We start from the raw sequence: 16729 nt of genomic DNA, 5'->3' as shown, positions 1-16729 counted from the left end.
CACAAATACTTGAATATTAAAGCAGAGAATCTTATCCTGAAAAGTAATAAAAAATAATATCATTTTTGACAATTATAATTAACAATTGGGATGCCTGAGTGGCTCAGCGTTTGGGTGCCTGCCTTCGGCTCAGGACATGATCCTGGGTCTAGGATCGAGTCCCACATCGGGCTCCTTGTGGGCAGTCTGCTTCTTGCTCTGCCTGTGTCTCTGCCTCTGTGTCTCTCATGATTAAATAAATAAAATCTTAAAATAATAATAATAATAATCTAATTACTGTATTTGGTGGTGTTTCCGAAAAATCACTCGCCTATAGAGACTATATACATTATGCATAATCAATTTTGTGATTTAACTGAAGTCAGAATATTACTGAATATTGTAACTGATAAACAATATGCCTAACATGGAAAAGTTGCTACAGCAGCTATAATAACCAATATACCATATTCCAAAGTGTATCTCACACCACATAATACATGTATGTATCTTAACTTAAAACATAGTAGGGAACTGGTATTTTAAAAACATAATATGTACTTTGTTTTATCTAAGTTTTTTTTTTAAGATTTTTAAAATTTAATTATTAATGAGAAACACAGAGAGAGAGAGAGAGAGAGAGAGGCAGAGACACAGGCAGAGGGAGAAGCAGGCTCCATCCAGGAAGCCTGACGTAGGACTCGATCCTGGGTCTCCAGGATCGTGCCCTGGGCTGAAGGCAGGCACTAAACCGCTGAGCCACCCGGGCTGCCGCTTATCTATGTTTTTTATACCAGTCATCACCCTTTAGTTTACCTGGAAATGATTGGTTGGAGAGAAGTATGTGTTCAAGTTAGGAAAATAAAGGACAGGTTACAGAGCATCTTAACCATACATAAATGTATAAATTCTGTAAATTCAAAATATTAAAAAAAAAAACTCCCTTTCCCTCATCATCCCTTCACATAAAGATGGAACAAAATGTTCAAAATGAAAAAGCTGTGCAAACCCAGAATATAAGTAAAGGAAACTTAGTCCTTAATGTTCAAAAAATATAGAGGTAAAAACCTAGTACTCACAGTGCCATTATATTTCAACTCTAAATTGATATTAGTAGTTTTAGAAGTCATAATATACTTTGGTTTTTATATAGGAAAAATTTTTTATTTTTAATGCCTAAACATTTAAGATACTGTATGATCTTGAGGAGATACTGTAATGCCTTATCGAAGTAATGAACTACTATCATTCAGTAGTCTATGATTATCTTTGTCCTCCCAAAATTATACCATGTCACTATGTTTATAATCACATGATAGCATAAATCAATACCATTAAATTATACCATCAATATGAATTCTATCAAAAAGTCATTCCCACTATGTAATCACTAAAAGATCATCTATATCCTCAGAGAAACGAGAACACTCAAAGTATATGATTAAGATATGTACATTTTACAATTGTGCTTATAACTAACCACGTCAAATTATTTTATGACATTTAACAGAGCAACCTGAATCTTTCAAATTCTTAGCTAAGAAGAGCCACCGATGAATGTAGTTATGAAAAAATTTTCAGTGTCACTATCAATTATAAATAATACCTGAAGAAGTTTACCTCTTTATCTGTTCTATCCAAGAGGCTATGTTGTACAGGAGGAATTAAATTTTCAACCGCTTTCCCTACATCACTGCGGAATGAATCACTAGCTGGGAGGCAACTGAAAATGAGAAAAACATAACATTCAATTAAAATACTGGCATTAAATATTTTACCTGATGAGGATTTTTAGACAATGAACAAAATATGGATTTTCAAATTACAGTTAATTTAATGTAGGCATTAATGTCATAAAAATGCCCCACTTCAAATAAAGATCCACCTAATTTTTGTACTTGGTAGTTAAAATGGAATTATAAATCTAACTTAAGAAATTCTAAAGTTTTTTTTACTTAAATCATTTGTAGTTTAAACATCATCATACATTTAAGTCATACTCTGAATTCAGACTCTTGCTTTATTTAAAGTCTTAACTTATTACTGACTGAATACCTGGCAGGTAGTTTGTAAATATAACTTTGCCCATTTTCAGTCCAAATGATTACTTTATCTGCTGATACAAAGTCACCTCCAGTCCACGTCTGTCCATTTTCACTAGGACCTGAACACAGCAAGGAATAGTCTCCAGCATCAAATACCTACAAGGAACAAGAAATGCACAATCTAATCCATGTTGGTGTCATTTAAATAAGATACAGTGACCTTTAAACTAAAAACAAGGGTAGCCTGGGTGGCTCAGTCAGTTAAGCATCTACCTTTGGCTCAGGTCATGATTCCAGGGTCCTGAGATCGAGTCCAACAACAGGCTCCCTGCTCCGCAGGAAGTCTGCTTCTCCCCCTCCCCCCTGCTCATGCTCCCTCTCTTGCTCTCTCTCTCTGAAATAAATAAAATCTTTAAAAAAAATAAACTAAAAACAACACAAAACTTCTGGGAATATATTTAACAAACTCAGGCCTTTAAAATTCACTACGTCAAGTTAAAGGCATTGTGTTAGTGAGCCTTGGGGCACAGTCACTTTCACCAGGGAAAACACAACTAGGTCCCCAGCTGTGTGCCTCTCAACAGTCAGACGTATGACAAGTGGAGCAGGCATGGTGCCTTGCATAGAGCCAGGGAATCTTTAGCCTTTCTTATCTAAAGGTAGGAATGTTCCATTATGGAATTCCAAGTAATAGGGAACCAGCCTCTAGAATGCATGGTTAGGACTCCTGTTTTATTTCTGTGTTCAGTAACAATATTTTAAATACACTAAGATATCAGAGTATCTCTCTATTAATACAGGAGTTACTTACTTTATTTCATCCAGGGGATGAAGTAGCATAAATAGGAAGTTAAAAGACTCAGCTTTATTATTTAATAATTCTCACATATAGAAGTCAAGTCCTTCACCCCTCCCACACACACACAAAAAAAAAAAAGTCCCTAAAATTTCATCAGCAACCCAGGCCATCTGGAGCTTTTCATTTGTAAGGCACACTAAAGTTTACAAAGTGCCTTTACATTGTTATCTCATATGAGTCTCAGAAGGACTGCAGGAGGTAGGCATTGCTGTTCCATTTTACAGACAGCAAACTGACACAAATACACAAAAAATTACATCACCAGCTCAAGGCTGTATGTCCAGCAAGCACTAGAGCTAGGACTAAAAACCCTGACCTAATAATTCCTATAAGAATTTCAACCATTTTCAATAATTGGTAAAAGTATATTCTACAGTGCTAAAAAATTTCCCCAGGAGGAATGAGTAAATCAGTGGCCCAGATTTTTTATTTCAGTTTTTTTTTAAATAAAAGGCAATCAAATTGCTTATACAAAGCCTTTCTGAAATTAAAACAAATCCTAGTCGAATTTACCATGATTTGCTATATTTATCATTTACAACATTAACACTACAAGAATAGCCAAGACAAGTCTAAGAAAGAATGGAGACCACCCTCCAGACTTATTATCTATTGAATATTCTTATTCAAAACTATGAATAATTGGACAGCTCGGCTGGCTCAGAGGTTTAGTGCCTGCCTTCGGCCCAGGGCGTGATCCTGGAGACCCAGGATCGAGTCCCACGTCAGGCTTCCTGCGTAGAGCCTGCTTCTCCCTCTGCCTGTGTCTCTGCCTCTCTCTCTGTGTCTCTATGTCTCTCATGCATAAATAAATTTTTAAAAATCTTAAAAAAAACTATGAATAGTTATCTATGAAAGCAATATTATCTATGAAAACAATTATATTATCTATGAAAACAAATTATAAAGCTACAGAAATAAAATAATACAGTACTGATGCATAAACAAAAAACCAGTTAAGTCCAGAAACAGATTCCAGTAATTATAGAAACACAACATATAATAAAGGCACAACAATAAAAAAAAAAAGAATTATTCAACAAATTGCATCAGGAACTGGGGTTCCTCTGGAATAAAAATAACACTGGATCTACATCTTGCAATTTATACAAAATAAATTCCAGAGTAAATATTCAAAGGTATATAAAGCACAGTTATACAAATATTAGGAAAAATGAAATTTTTAAAAAAATCTCTGCTTGTGATGAGCCCTTTACAACATGTCACAAACTGTTAGAAACCATAAAAGATAACCACATTAGAATAAAAAACTTCTTTTCTGCAGTATTTGGAGAAATCATTCTATTGAGTTACTATCTTAGTGTTGTTTTACGGTGCATTTCCATGATGATTAATGAAGCTGAGCACCTTTCTATACATTTATCAGCCACTGGCTTTCTTCTTTTGTGAAACATTTTTGTCCATTTCCCTACTAGACTGACTTATTGTTCTGTTCTCACATGAATACCAAATGCTTATTATGAACACACAAGAAACTGGTATTAAATAGTGCCCCTGGAGAGGGGAAGGAAAAAAACCAGGGGGGAAAAAAGATGCATACTTTTCACTGTGTCCTCTTGCACTCTGATTTTATTACTATTTTCATGTACTTTAAATTTTAAGACAAAGGAAGGATCCTACATAGCTCACTGTTAACAGGAGCTGCTAGCGTCTCCTCTCTAATCTCATTCCAAAACAGCAGCAGTGGCAAGGATAAGGTTTAAGGTGTCCCCTGGTCCGCCCGTCACTACAAAGCCCATCCCCTTTGAGGTGGTATCAGGTGGAAGTACAGAGCATAGCTGCTGCAGTCAGGCTGCCAGAGCTGTAGCCCAGAAACTCCACTACACCCTGGAGAACTTCAGTCGAGCTTTCCGTGTCCCCTATAGTGCAGATGTCTCATCTGCAAAATGAGGAAAGTAATAGCTCCTACTTCGGCCAGCAGCTTCTAAGACTGCTCCTTCTTTAACCCTGTCCCCTGAATATGGTGGGATGTTGTGACTTTCTAGACTAAGAAATACGGGAGAAGTGATGAGACTGCAGTCCCAAGAGTAGGTGGGCCTAGGCTACAACTTCTCTTGCTCACTTACTACTCTGAGGAAACACAGTTTCCATGCTGTGAGAGGCCCACATGACAAGGAACTAATTCTCCAGCCAAGAGTCACCTGTCAACCACGCAGAAACACCCTAGGTGACCCCAACCAGAGTCCTGGCTCACATCTTGACAGTAACCTGTGGGAGACCCTGAGCCAGAGATGCCCCACTAGGCCATGCCCGGATGCCCCACAGCTGAGCTTGTGGTACAGGAACCAGAGAGGAACTGATTCATGTTTATTGTTTTAAACTGTTCAATTTTGGAGTAATCTATTATGCAGGATTAGGTAACTAATATATCTCCCTTCAGAGAGTGGTGAGGATTAAAAGAAATAATACTTAGAAAGCTTTGAAATATATTCTAAGAACAAGTGGTGAAAACATGCTGGTTCTTTTTTGTGTTATGGAAACACTGAAGTCTGGCAATGTGGAAGTAATATACTTCCGTCATTAGCTTTGAAATGATGTAGGAAGACCTTCCCAAATCCAAGAACTCAGAACAGAATGGCAATTGGGAATAACAACAAGCTACAAGGACAATCAGCCTGCAGAAAACTCACCACCTCTACTTATGTTGTACTGAGGAAATGATGACTGAAACAGTAGCAAAAGGGAGAAATTAAGATAAATAGACTAATATTCATTAACTAAATCATTCCATAACCCAGAAAAAAGGATAACTATATAGCCAAATCCCAACACCTAAAAATTTGATATCAAAATCACACATGAATTCCAAAGTGTTAAATATTCTTACACCAAGCTCTTCCTTACAATTATCTTTGGAAGTCTGATAAACCACCACCTTAAAGGGTAAAAATACAGCTTCTTACTTAGGTAGTTATCTTACCCTCCAATATTTGGAGCACACAACCAAAAGTGACCTTTGTGTGAATGCACAAAAAGAAATGCTTTGGCAATTCTGACAATAAATTGGTTTGGACTCCTCCTCAAATATTGGCTCAGTATCCTGAAAAGAGAAAGATTTATAAAATTTTAGGAATGGCTTGGTTGTTGATTAAAATTATCATACAATGATTAAAAAAATAAAATGAAAAACATCACTTGATACACTCATCATTTTAGCATATCATATAAGAACCAAGGTAATAAAAAGCAGCAAAAAAAAATTCTAAAAACAGGGCAGCCCCAGTGGCACAGCGGTTTGGCGCCGCCTGCAGCTGGGGGCGTGATCTGGAGACCTGGGATTGAGTCCCACATCGGGCTCCCTGCATGGAGCCTGCTTCTCCCTCTGCCTGTGTCTCTGCCTCTCTCTCTGTCTCTCTCTCTGTGTTGCTCATGAATAAATAAATAAAATCTTTAAAAAATAAAAAAATAAATAAAATAAAATAAAATAAAATATAAAATATAAAATAAAATAAAACAAAATAAAATAAAATAAAATAAAATATAAAATAATAAAATATATAATAAAATAAAACAAAACAAAACAAAACAAAATAAAATCATCCTGGCACAATGTCTTTGCTACAAAGCTACTCAATAGTAAAATGCTGATGAGAATCAGTGTCAATACTGTGGCAGTAACAGATGATAAAGGTTTGAGTCAATCCTAAATTCTGTATCTGTATGTTCTTTTAGGTAAAAAAACAAACAAAAAAAAAAACACCTGATCAATTCCTCCAGGTCCTCCCAAATTCAGTATGTAAAAATTCACTAGCTGAAGAGATTAGCATCAATACTGTCAGAATATTGATCTGCTGTTCCTATCGACAGAGTTACAAGGAATTCAAGCACAAAGAACAGAGAGAGAACTAAAATTGGCTTTATATAGTTTTTGTATTGGTTTGTGTTGGTTTTCTTTTCCCTCAAGCAAACTATCTTTTAACTTTAATAGAGGCAACTGAGGAAAATCCCAGCTCTTCTGTTTCTCTACTTTACATCCTGTACAGCATGTTTCTCTATTTCATATCCTCGACAGATTAGATGTCTGCTATCAAAAGTGAAAAACATAATGCACTTACAGAGACAGCATACTAGGGGATGTTCTAATACTATGTCAGTAAGGCTCTCAAAAAAGAAGAGATTTCTCCGGCTCTTCAGGAAAAAAGAGGGGGGGGGGGCTATCATCACTAAAATTTAAGACTCTAAGAACAGAACATTTGTCTCACCTGCATTCCACTTATTTCAGAGGTAACAATCCACACCTTCAAGATGCCCGTCACTGAGAGTGCTACCACAGTGTCCTCTAAGTCGAAAGGGACCAAGAAGCCAAGGTTACAAACATAATACTTTCTTTCTAAATAGTAACATGGCTTGCGTTAGTGAAATTAATAGTTTTTCAATTGGCATAAAAGCATAATTCTAAATTTCATGAAATAATAGAAACCAGGTTTTGAAAAGTAATAGGCCACAAATTTGAAATTCAAGGAAAAGTTGTTTGCAGCTACTTGAATTTATTGCTAATCAACAAGTTTTTAATAATTTCAAATGTTCCTGGATCACTATGATTACATGATGATTTAACAAAGAATTTTTATTCTTTAAAATTCACAACTTTTATTATCATGGATGAGCACACTCTATCTCTCGAAGACACTCATTTCCCCACTGTTCCACCTACCCTGCCAGCCTTCTAGACATTTTATGGCACATTAGACCTTCTATAGACTGATCAAGAGAAAACATGATATAAAAACTGAATTCATTAGCCCACTTCGGGGCGCTACCAAAAAAAAAAAAAAAAAACTGAATTCATAAGCTTCAGGTAAGGAAGCAGTCACAGCGCCATGGCAACATACATGAAACTCTGGGAGGAGAGACATTGGAAACAGTCTAATGTAGGCTCCAGAGTGAGGGAAATACATGTGAAAATTGCAATTTCTTTACTAAGCAGGAAACAGTAGATACCTGTCTTAAATTCAATTTGCTTATCTGTACACAAATACAAAAGAGTAAGAACAGTACCTAGCCCAATGGGTTGCTATGATAATTAAGACACACCACAAGGATAGCACTCAGCATGTCAATCAAGATGGGTTATTACTATTATTAAAAAGAACCATTTGCTGTCTGTAAGTAAAAACTTCATCATGTTATCTACTTCTCTAGGCAAGGAAGGCACTGGAATGCAGGAATTACAAGTCATGACCCTGTATGGAGACACTAACGACTGTTCACAAATCTGTTAATTTATAATAAAGGTGGAACATACCAATATATCCAAAATTCTCAAAAGCCCCAAAGACCAGAATAGGTAACTGCAGATTAAAAGTTACATACGTTTACAACATTATAAACTGATAACATTTAGAACTGCATGCACAGCACAAAAGGTTCCATCAGTGACAATCTACCCTGTTTATTAGATCAGAGTGAGTACAGGTGTATTTCATATGGAAATAGTGTAAAAGTTCAAAATGTGCACACTACTTGTTACAAATATATTCTTTTAAAGAAAACATTAATTGTAACTACAATTACAGGTGAACAAACTAATAATGAGTTCCCTCCCGGAAAATGAATCTCATTTTCACTGCTATGCTCTGGAATAAAGCAGTAATTCTCGAATAGGCATTAAAAAGCCTCTACTTAAAGAAGCCTGCTCAATTTTATTTGACTGAACATCTCCCAAATATATTTGACCAAAGACCCCTCCTTTTTCACTAATATCTATCAACAAACTTCAGAACCAATACTTTGAAGATGGGCCCTTGGGAAGTACTGCAAACCCATCCACTCTGTTTCCACAGCGAGTGCTGGACTTCAGACCTGCACCACTCTTGCCTGGAGTATTAAAATCATCTCCCATCTAAACCATTCTCAACAAAGCCACCAAAGTGATGCTTAAAACCTAAGTCCCAGGGTGCCTGGGTGGCTCAGGTCAGGATCTCAGGGTCCTGGGATCGAGCCCCACATCAGACTCCCTGTTCAGTAGGAAGTCTGCTTCTCCCTCTCCCTCTGCCGCCTCCCTGCCCCCTTGGCTCGTGGTCACTGTCTCTCTCTCTCAAATAAATAAATACAATCTTTAAAAAATAAAATAAAACAGAAGTCCTTTCAAGCATTCTTACCAGAGACTGTCCAACATCTATAGGAAGGGCCAGAAAGCTACAGCTCACAGATCAAATCCAGCCCATTGGTTGTTTTTTGTAAATACCATTTTATTAGAACACAGACAGACTAATTCACTTCCGCGCTATGTGCTTTTGTGCCACACTGACAGAACTGAGTAGTTGAAACACGTATCATGTGGACTACAAGACCTAAAATATTTAGTATGTGGTTCTTTACAATACAAGTCTACCAACCCCTGATCTACAGGATGAAACCCAAGTTCCCTAGCCACTACTCAGGCCCTTCCTGATATGCCTCCCACCAATGGTGCCAACCTCAGAGGCCCCCCACTCCTTCCTTCAAACTTATGTTTTATATTTATGAAATATGTCATATATGATACAGAACTCTACAGTAAACTACCCATCACATTAGGGCGCCAAAGTCCTTAAAGGGCATCACACACTGACCTTGTGTTCGGTGAGATCGGATAATACTCATGGAGCTAATCCAGTCTGGAGAGATCTTTGATACTAAGGAGTATAACACCTCAAGGCTGGTGGCATCCACAACAAGGATTTCAGGATAGTGGCCATGGCATAAAAGCCTTCCTTCTCTCTGATTTCCAACAGAAAACTGGTAGAACTAAAAGGAAAAAGAGCTTTAAATGTTCTCCTTGTGAGACTTGATTCAAAGGCACTCGTCACGCTTACTGCACTCAATTTCCCCAGTAGTATTTCCAGACAGGTTCTATATGGTGCCTATTAGAGGTGTCTATGTATGTATATATAGTTTATGTCTGTATAGACATCCAACAAGTTACATTAAAATTTCAAAATATCTAACAAAACTTATTCTTTTCCTAACATCCTCCCTTTTGAATTATTTTGGAGAAGTTATAATAATTCTTCTTTAATTTTCCATAGCATCTAAAACAGATTGTTGACTGAATTCCTAAAACACCTCAGTAAAATCAGCTTCACAAATCAAAGCAAAAGGAATCTTTTCACAAAACAAAGCAAAACATATCAATTTTAGATGAATGGGAATAGGTGGGTAGAAGTTTATAATTACTAGTTATGACGAAATAAAATTTAGAAGATGACTGCTGTTCAAGCATGTTATAATTAGTGGTAAATTCTGATTAATCCAAGTGTGTTATTTCAGACTGAAGTGTGAGACAACTATGTAAATCATCCTCATAATGCACATTTATACTTTGTGGAAGAAACACAGAAGAACCAATACAATCATGATCTACATGTTACTCATCCCAAGAGCAGCTCAAAAGGAAATGATGGGTTTCCACCAACTAAAGAGCAAAGGAAAAATAACTATCAAAACAAAACTAACAAAACTTCTAAAAGCACCTGTCTCCTAAAAGGACCTATCTCCTATCAGCCTCAAAAAAAAGTGACTCTCGGGATCCCTGGGTGGCGCAGCGGTTTGGCGCTTGCCTTTGGCCCAGGGCGCGATCCTGGAGACCCGGGATCGAATCCCCCGTCAGGCTCCCGGTGCATGGACCCTGCTTCTCCCTCTGCCTGTTTCTCTGCCTCTCTATCTCTCTGTGACTATCATAAATAAATAAAAATTTAAAAAATGTTTAAAAAAAAAAGTGACTCTCCTAGTAGAATGATTCTCTGAGGGGATTACAAGAAGGTGAAGACATCTCATCTCTAGACTACTACTTCCCAAAGAACTGGACTCTATATGAATCACATGAGGGCAAGCTAGACAGTGCAAAGCATATTGTAAGTACTCCGCAGCTGGGGAAAAAAACTAAGGAATCTTGATCCAGTCTGTCTGCTCCCACACTCATCAGTCCTGCCCTCAGGCTCAGCATCGTGTATGAAGGAATATGATCTTCTCTCAACTATGGAGTACCCTGGATAAGAAGGATTACAACTTCCTAAACACGGATCACAGAGCACATTAACTATGGGCAAGGTAACACCACTAAGATTCCGAGGGGACAGGGTGTCTAATAAAACGCAGGCAACCACAGAGGAGGGCATCTCTAGATCTTAGAAGGTTGATCCAAAAAATATGACACACAACCTAGAGGTCCCAGGGACTGCTAGGCACTCTCGTGATAATGTGACCATAAGCAACTGTAAGCCATCAAGGAGGAGGAGGGTCAAGGAGGAAAAAATGGGTGCAGAGAAGCCAACTTTGTCAGTATCCACCAACACCAGCCAGGAGACACACGTACACTGTAGTCACTGGAGTAGAGCTCTCCTGGGGACAGGGATATTTTATTAGCCTTGCCTGACTAGCTGCCTCCCACCTTTTACTTTACACTCCCAAATTACCTTCTGACCACGAAATTTAGTCTTCTAGACACCTTCATACTAGCAAAGAAAGTATCCTGAATGGCTGGGACGCCTGAGTGGTTCAGCAGTTGAGCATCTGTGTTTGGCTCAGGGCATGATCCTGGAGTCCCAGGATCGAGTCCTATTACAGGCTTCCTGCATGGAGCCTGCTTCTCCCTCTGCCTATGTCTCTGCCTCTCTGTGTATCTCTCATGAATAATAAAATCTTGAAAGAAAAGAAAGAGAAGAGAAGAGAAGAGAAGAGAAGAGAAGAGAAGAGAAGAGAAGAGAAGAGAAGAGAAGAGAAATCTTGAATGGAGAAACAAGTTTTCCAAATATTAAAAAGGGATCTCCCACGTGATAATTCAGTAGGTTGGCATCTCCTTGTAATTTCTGTAAGTGCCAGTCTTATCAAGGTTTATCATTTCTGCTTATATAAACAACTTGCTCTTGGACCTGAGAGAATGAAGATCACACAGGAAACAACTGTCACACACTAGTGCATCTGTCAAAAAGCATCTTCTACTTAGAGATCGCTGTCAATTTAAATGCAAGACCTAATACAGGATCTGAGAAAGAACAGGCACTAAAAATATGTTGAATAAAGATAATTTTTCCTAAAATTTTAACCAAAAGTTTTTAAATCATGGAATTAAACAATCAAGATATGTTTACATCTAAGGAGTCCAAGACATTTATATGTAATTTTTCAATAAATATAATCTACAAAGTCACTGTCTACCATTTATTATCGCTTTCTCTCTATAAACCCTGATGATTCTTCATGTGACAAAAAATATATAATATATACCCCTTAAATAAAAAGCATATACCCTAACAACAATGAAGAAGCAATTTTTAAAAGGCCCTCACCAGGGCAAGAAATAGTAAAAACAACAACAAAAAAAAAAAACCTTTATTACACAAACCACTACCTCACCCCCAAACATTTTCCACTGCTTTTCTAATTTGTGTTGCCACAAGATTTCTTTCCCAACAAATGACTCCATTTGTTTAAGCAAGGCAGTATGATGTAACCGAAAGAATAGAAAGATAAACCTGATTTGGGATCCTGGAGCCAGGAATGACTCACTGTGAGCCTGGGACAAGTCATTTAATCATTCCTAGTCTCAGCTTCTTTCTGAGTATACTAAAATAGTATACTCCTACTTAATTTGTAAGGATGTGGGGAAGACTAGATGAGATGCCTATACAATATGTGCTCAGTAAAAGCTAGTTTTCTTCTCTTTCCTCTCCTGCCCCATCAAGAACATAAATCATATTTTCTATATAGACTTGTGATTTTCCCAATACTCAATAGAGTAAATGATGCATAAATTGAAGCACAAAGAAACTATTATGAGAGAATAAGAACACCAGGGTGTTCACAGCCGCCGCTGCGCCGCCATCGCTCGCCAACTCCAGCACTGCCTCTAGCTCACCGAGCTCCAGCCGAAGGAGAAGGGGGGTAAGTAAGGAGGTCTCTGTACCATGGCTCGTACAAAGCAGACTGCCTGCAAATCGACCGGTGGTAAAGCACCAAGGAAGCAACTGGCTACAAAAGCCGCTCGCAAGAGTGCACCCTCTACTGGAGGGGTGAGGAAACCTCATCGTTACAGGCCTGGTACTGTGGCACTCCATGAAATTAGACGTTATCAGAAGTCCACTGAACTTCTGATCCGCAAATTTCCTTTCCAGCGTCTGGTGCGAGAAATTGCTCAGGACTTTAAAACAGATCTGCGCTTCCAGAGTGCAGCTATTGGTGCTTTGCAGGAGGCAAGTGAGGCCTATCTGGTGGGCCTCTTTGAAGACACCAACCTGTGTGCTATCCATGTCAAACATGTCACAATTATGCCAAAAGACATCCAGCTAGCACGCTGCATACGTGGAGAACGTGCTTAAGAACCCACTATGATGGGAAACATTTCATTCTTTAAAAAAAAAAAAAAATTTTCTCTTCTTCCTGTTATTGGTAGTTCTCTGAATGTTAGATATTTTTTTCCATGGGGCCAAAAGGTACCTAAGTATATGATTGCAAGTGGAAAAATAGGGGACAGAAATCAGGTATTGGCGGTTCTTCCATTTTCATTTGTGTGTGAATTTTTAATATAAATGCAGGGACATAAAGCATTAATGCAAGTCAAAATGTTTCAGTGAACACGTTTCAGCAGTTCAACTTTATAACAATTATAAATAAACCTGTTAAATTTTTCTGGACAATGCTAGCATTTGGATTTTTTAAAAACAAGTAAATTTCTTATTGATGGCAAAAAAAAAAAAGAAAAGAAAAGAAAAGAAAGAACACCAGGAATATCAGTCAGAAACTATACATTCCTATGTAAATTCTTGTATAAGGCAGGCATATGAAATAGGCATTTCTTCAACAGTTAGAAAGTCAAAAAAGTGTAACCAAGGACCAATCGCACAAGTAATAAACAGGATATGATCTACAAAGTGGATCCATTTGTGTTAATCATGAATGAATCATAAAGGCTTTAGCATGAAAGATTCTATTATTTAGGATCTAGAGGACTGACCCAACTAGTAAAGGGGCTCTCGCCTGGTTAATCAAAGTGGCCAGAAAAAGAAGTGGCAGGGGCAACTGGCTTACCTTTCACCTTTCCTCATTAGTCCCTTCTACTTAATAAGCCCCCCACTATACCATCTGATGAGGAACACTTTTACTACCCCAGTTATACTCTTCTTGTCCTATTACTCACTTCCACCCCATTTTTCATATAAAAATATGGGCTGAATGTTTAAAAAACATTTAATTGTACACCTGTAGTAAGTTATGCTGACTTGAACTGTTATGGAAATAGATACCAACCTGTATGCCTGTATGTGTGCAGGCTAACTTTGTAAACTCAATACATCTGCCATCATTCACATCCCAGAGACACATCTCTCTATAAAACAAAAATAATAGCTAACTTTAAATCTGATTTTTAAAAGCATTGTTCAATTTTGTCACAGTGCTTTAAAGTGAATCTTCCATTAAAACTGATATATTTCAGGAAAAGTAGTGTATAATCATTACTGTGTCTGTGAAAAATTCTGGTCCTCACTCACCATCCCAGTCTCCCCTTCAACCTACACCCCCACCTGGATGCACATTCTTTCTGGGCACAGAGTTGGACTGCACTTCCCAGCTTCCTTTTGGTTCTGAAGCCTCACGAGTAGTTCTGGCCACAACTGATGCAAGGACCTCAAGACCTTTCTTTCTTCTCTGCCTCCATTCCAGACAGTGGCTACTCCTGTTAGTACTGCTCCCTCCCCCTCAACCTCAAAATAAGGATGGTAATGAAGCAAAGTCCCAAATGATATACCAGGGCCAACTGACAAAACCAAGAAATAAACTTTTAATTTAAACCACTGGGATTTTCCATTAGTTACCGGCATAGCTAGAAAATTTAGCACAAAATAAAAATTAAAGTCAACTTAATTCTAAATTTCTGCAAATTAAATGTAATATTCCAATTATAATTCTGTTTATTACATAAGTTTATCAAGTGCATAACATAAAAAGCTTCTTTCTCAAACTACAGACATGACATACAAAATTAGAAATATCAGCATGTCTTTGTCGCTTAAAGAAATAAGTTCTATTTAATGAAAGACATTAATAAAATGCAGTGACACTAATATTCTCAGGGCTTTCTTCAAGGTGCCCTTTCTTATACCTTGTATGGTATGAAACAATTTTTCAAAGGAGGTTCAGTCTTATTTAGAATATGCATGCTAATATGAATTGTCCTTTAATTGACCAACAGGGACTATACTTTTACCTGGTGCTGCCTCTACTTGTTACAGTTACATAAGGTTCTTTTCAAATTCATAAATTATGGGAGGGGAAAGGGGAGAGAAGACCTTCTTAAATAATTCTTTCCAAGTCCCCAACTCTCTTTAATAACATATTATTTTCTATGCATCAAAAAAGTTTAAAAGTTTAAAAACTCCTCACTCTGAAACCTCTGACTACTACCTAATGATCTGTCTAAAAACAAATTATGTTCTAAGACTCAAGAATATATACAATTACATTAGTGTATTAACAAATATGAATACAACATCATGATTTCTGCATGGCTTCATCTTCCAAATTTATGCTAGCCTAGCCATCATTCAGGTTTTTTTAAAACTCTCAAAATGGTCTGCCAACTTAAAAAAATAGAGATTAATGATCAGGCTTTAACCTGTAAGGTCTTTTGAGTTTCTCAAAAGCAAGGCAAAAACATAATCATAAATTATGATAAAAGTATTACAAAAATCATTAACAAAAATTCACATTTATAAAACCATATTTCAAATATCTTTAAGTTTAGATAAATGAAGCATTTACTTAAAAGATACTTCAAAAGAAAAAATTCCCTACTTACTAATACACTGGTACTATTTACAATAAAGACTTATGAGAAAAAAAGCAAATAAGAAAATACTTACCCACTTTCAGATGCACTCACAATATACTGTTTGTCACTAGAAGCACAAGCTTTAGACAAACAGGTGATTGAGGCTGTGTGACCAAACAACAGTGCTCGAGGATTAACCTAGAAATACACATATATGTTGATATAAGTACCAAATTTTTAGAAACTAATTTTTAGGAATCCTGTTAATTTTCAATATAAATATATAGACAGATTTGAGAAGAACTGCTCAGAACACCAAAAACTGAGAGCAACACAACAGCGATCCCCATCCATTTAATGCCCATAATCACACTACCAGATAGATAGTTCTGAAGTCAAAATTGGAAAAGTAACAGGTAACACTATTTGCCCAACACATACAGAGAGTGACAGAGTTAGAAGTCAAACGAGGGCAGTCTTCAGCACTAAACTACAGTGTACAGAAGAATCAGATTAAGAATGACTTAGTAACAAAACAATTCAACACCACTTATTTTTTAAATAACATGTTCATTGACCTGAAAACACATATCTAGAGTCTAGATTAACACACTCAAAACTCAAAAAAAGAGAGGATGGGCACCCTCCCAAATGCTGATAGAAACATTAACTATCAAGAATGAAGAATGACCTTCACAAACTAATGATTTAGTAACATAGTGCCTTACAGAAAGAATGGCTTAATAACCACTACTCTAAAATAGTCTGGCAATCAGCCCCCAAATTTATCTACTTTGTACCAAATGGCATGTTATTACTTCAGGCTTCAGGGCCTTAGGTTATTTCAGGATATATTTTTCAATTAAATATTTAATACACACAAATAAAATTTATAATATATGTATAAGATATAAAGAATATATTAAATAGCCACATACTCAATATCCAATTAAGAGAATAGAATATGACAAAGTCCCCTTATACCTATCCTGGTGCCCATTTTGCAAACAATTTATCCCAATTTATTAGTAAAGCTAAACTGCTCAAAATTAAATGTTCCATGAAAGAGTACTACTG

The 16729-nt window shown here is 36.9% G+C and overlaps 2 protein-coding genes across 6 annotated transcripts in view; one reads left to right on the top strand and one right to left on the bottom strand.

Moving 5' to 3' along the window:
* Positions 1-16729, bottom strand: part of LOC129495477 (WD repeat-containing protein 7) — a 353352-nt gene that overhangs the window by 310265 nt on the left and 26358 nt on the right. For all 5 annotated transcript variants that reach the window (XM_055303010.1, XM_055303012.1, XM_055303011.1 and 2 more), the window contains 7 exons: positions 15744-15850; positions 14131-14209; positions 9459-9633; positions 7107-7183; positions 5825-5944; positions 2035-2180; positions 1600-1702 (listed from right to left, as the gene is read on the bottom strand). In XM_055303010.1, coding sequence (XP_055158985.1) covers positions 1600-1702; positions 2035-2180; positions 5825-5944; positions 7107-7183; positions 9459-9633; positions 14131-14209; positions 15744-15850 — 807 coding nt within the window. The remainder of the gene's footprint in view (positions 1-1599; positions 1703-2034; positions 2181-5824; positions 5945-7106; positions 7184-9458; positions 9634-14130; positions 14210-15743; positions 15851-16729) is intronic.
* Positions 12715-13204, top strand: LOC129495479 (histone H3.3A-like). Its single transcript, XM_055303014.1, has one exon. The coding sequence runs from the start codon at positions 12792-12794 to the stop codon at positions 13200-13202; it is 411 nt and encodes a 136-aa protein (XP_055158989.1). The 5' UTR covers positions 12715-12791; the 3' UTR covers positions 13203-13204.

Source organism: Nyctereutes procyonoides, unplaced genomic scaffold (genome assembly GCF_905146905.1).
Source record: "Nyctereutes procyonoides isolate TBG_1078 unplaced genomic scaffold, NYPRO_anot_genome, whole genome shotgun sequence".
NCBI classification, from domain to species: Eukaryota; Metazoa; Chordata; class Mammalia; order Carnivora; family Canidae; genus Nyctereutes; species Nyctereutes procyonoides.
This window is presented reverse-complemented; position numbering and strand designations above follow the sequence as displayed.

Excerpts from the sequence above, each read along its gene's own strand:
- LOC129495479 (XM_055303014.1), top strand. The coding sequence starts at position 12,792 with ATGGCTCGTACAAAGCAGACTGCCTGCAAATCGACCGGTGGTAAAGCA.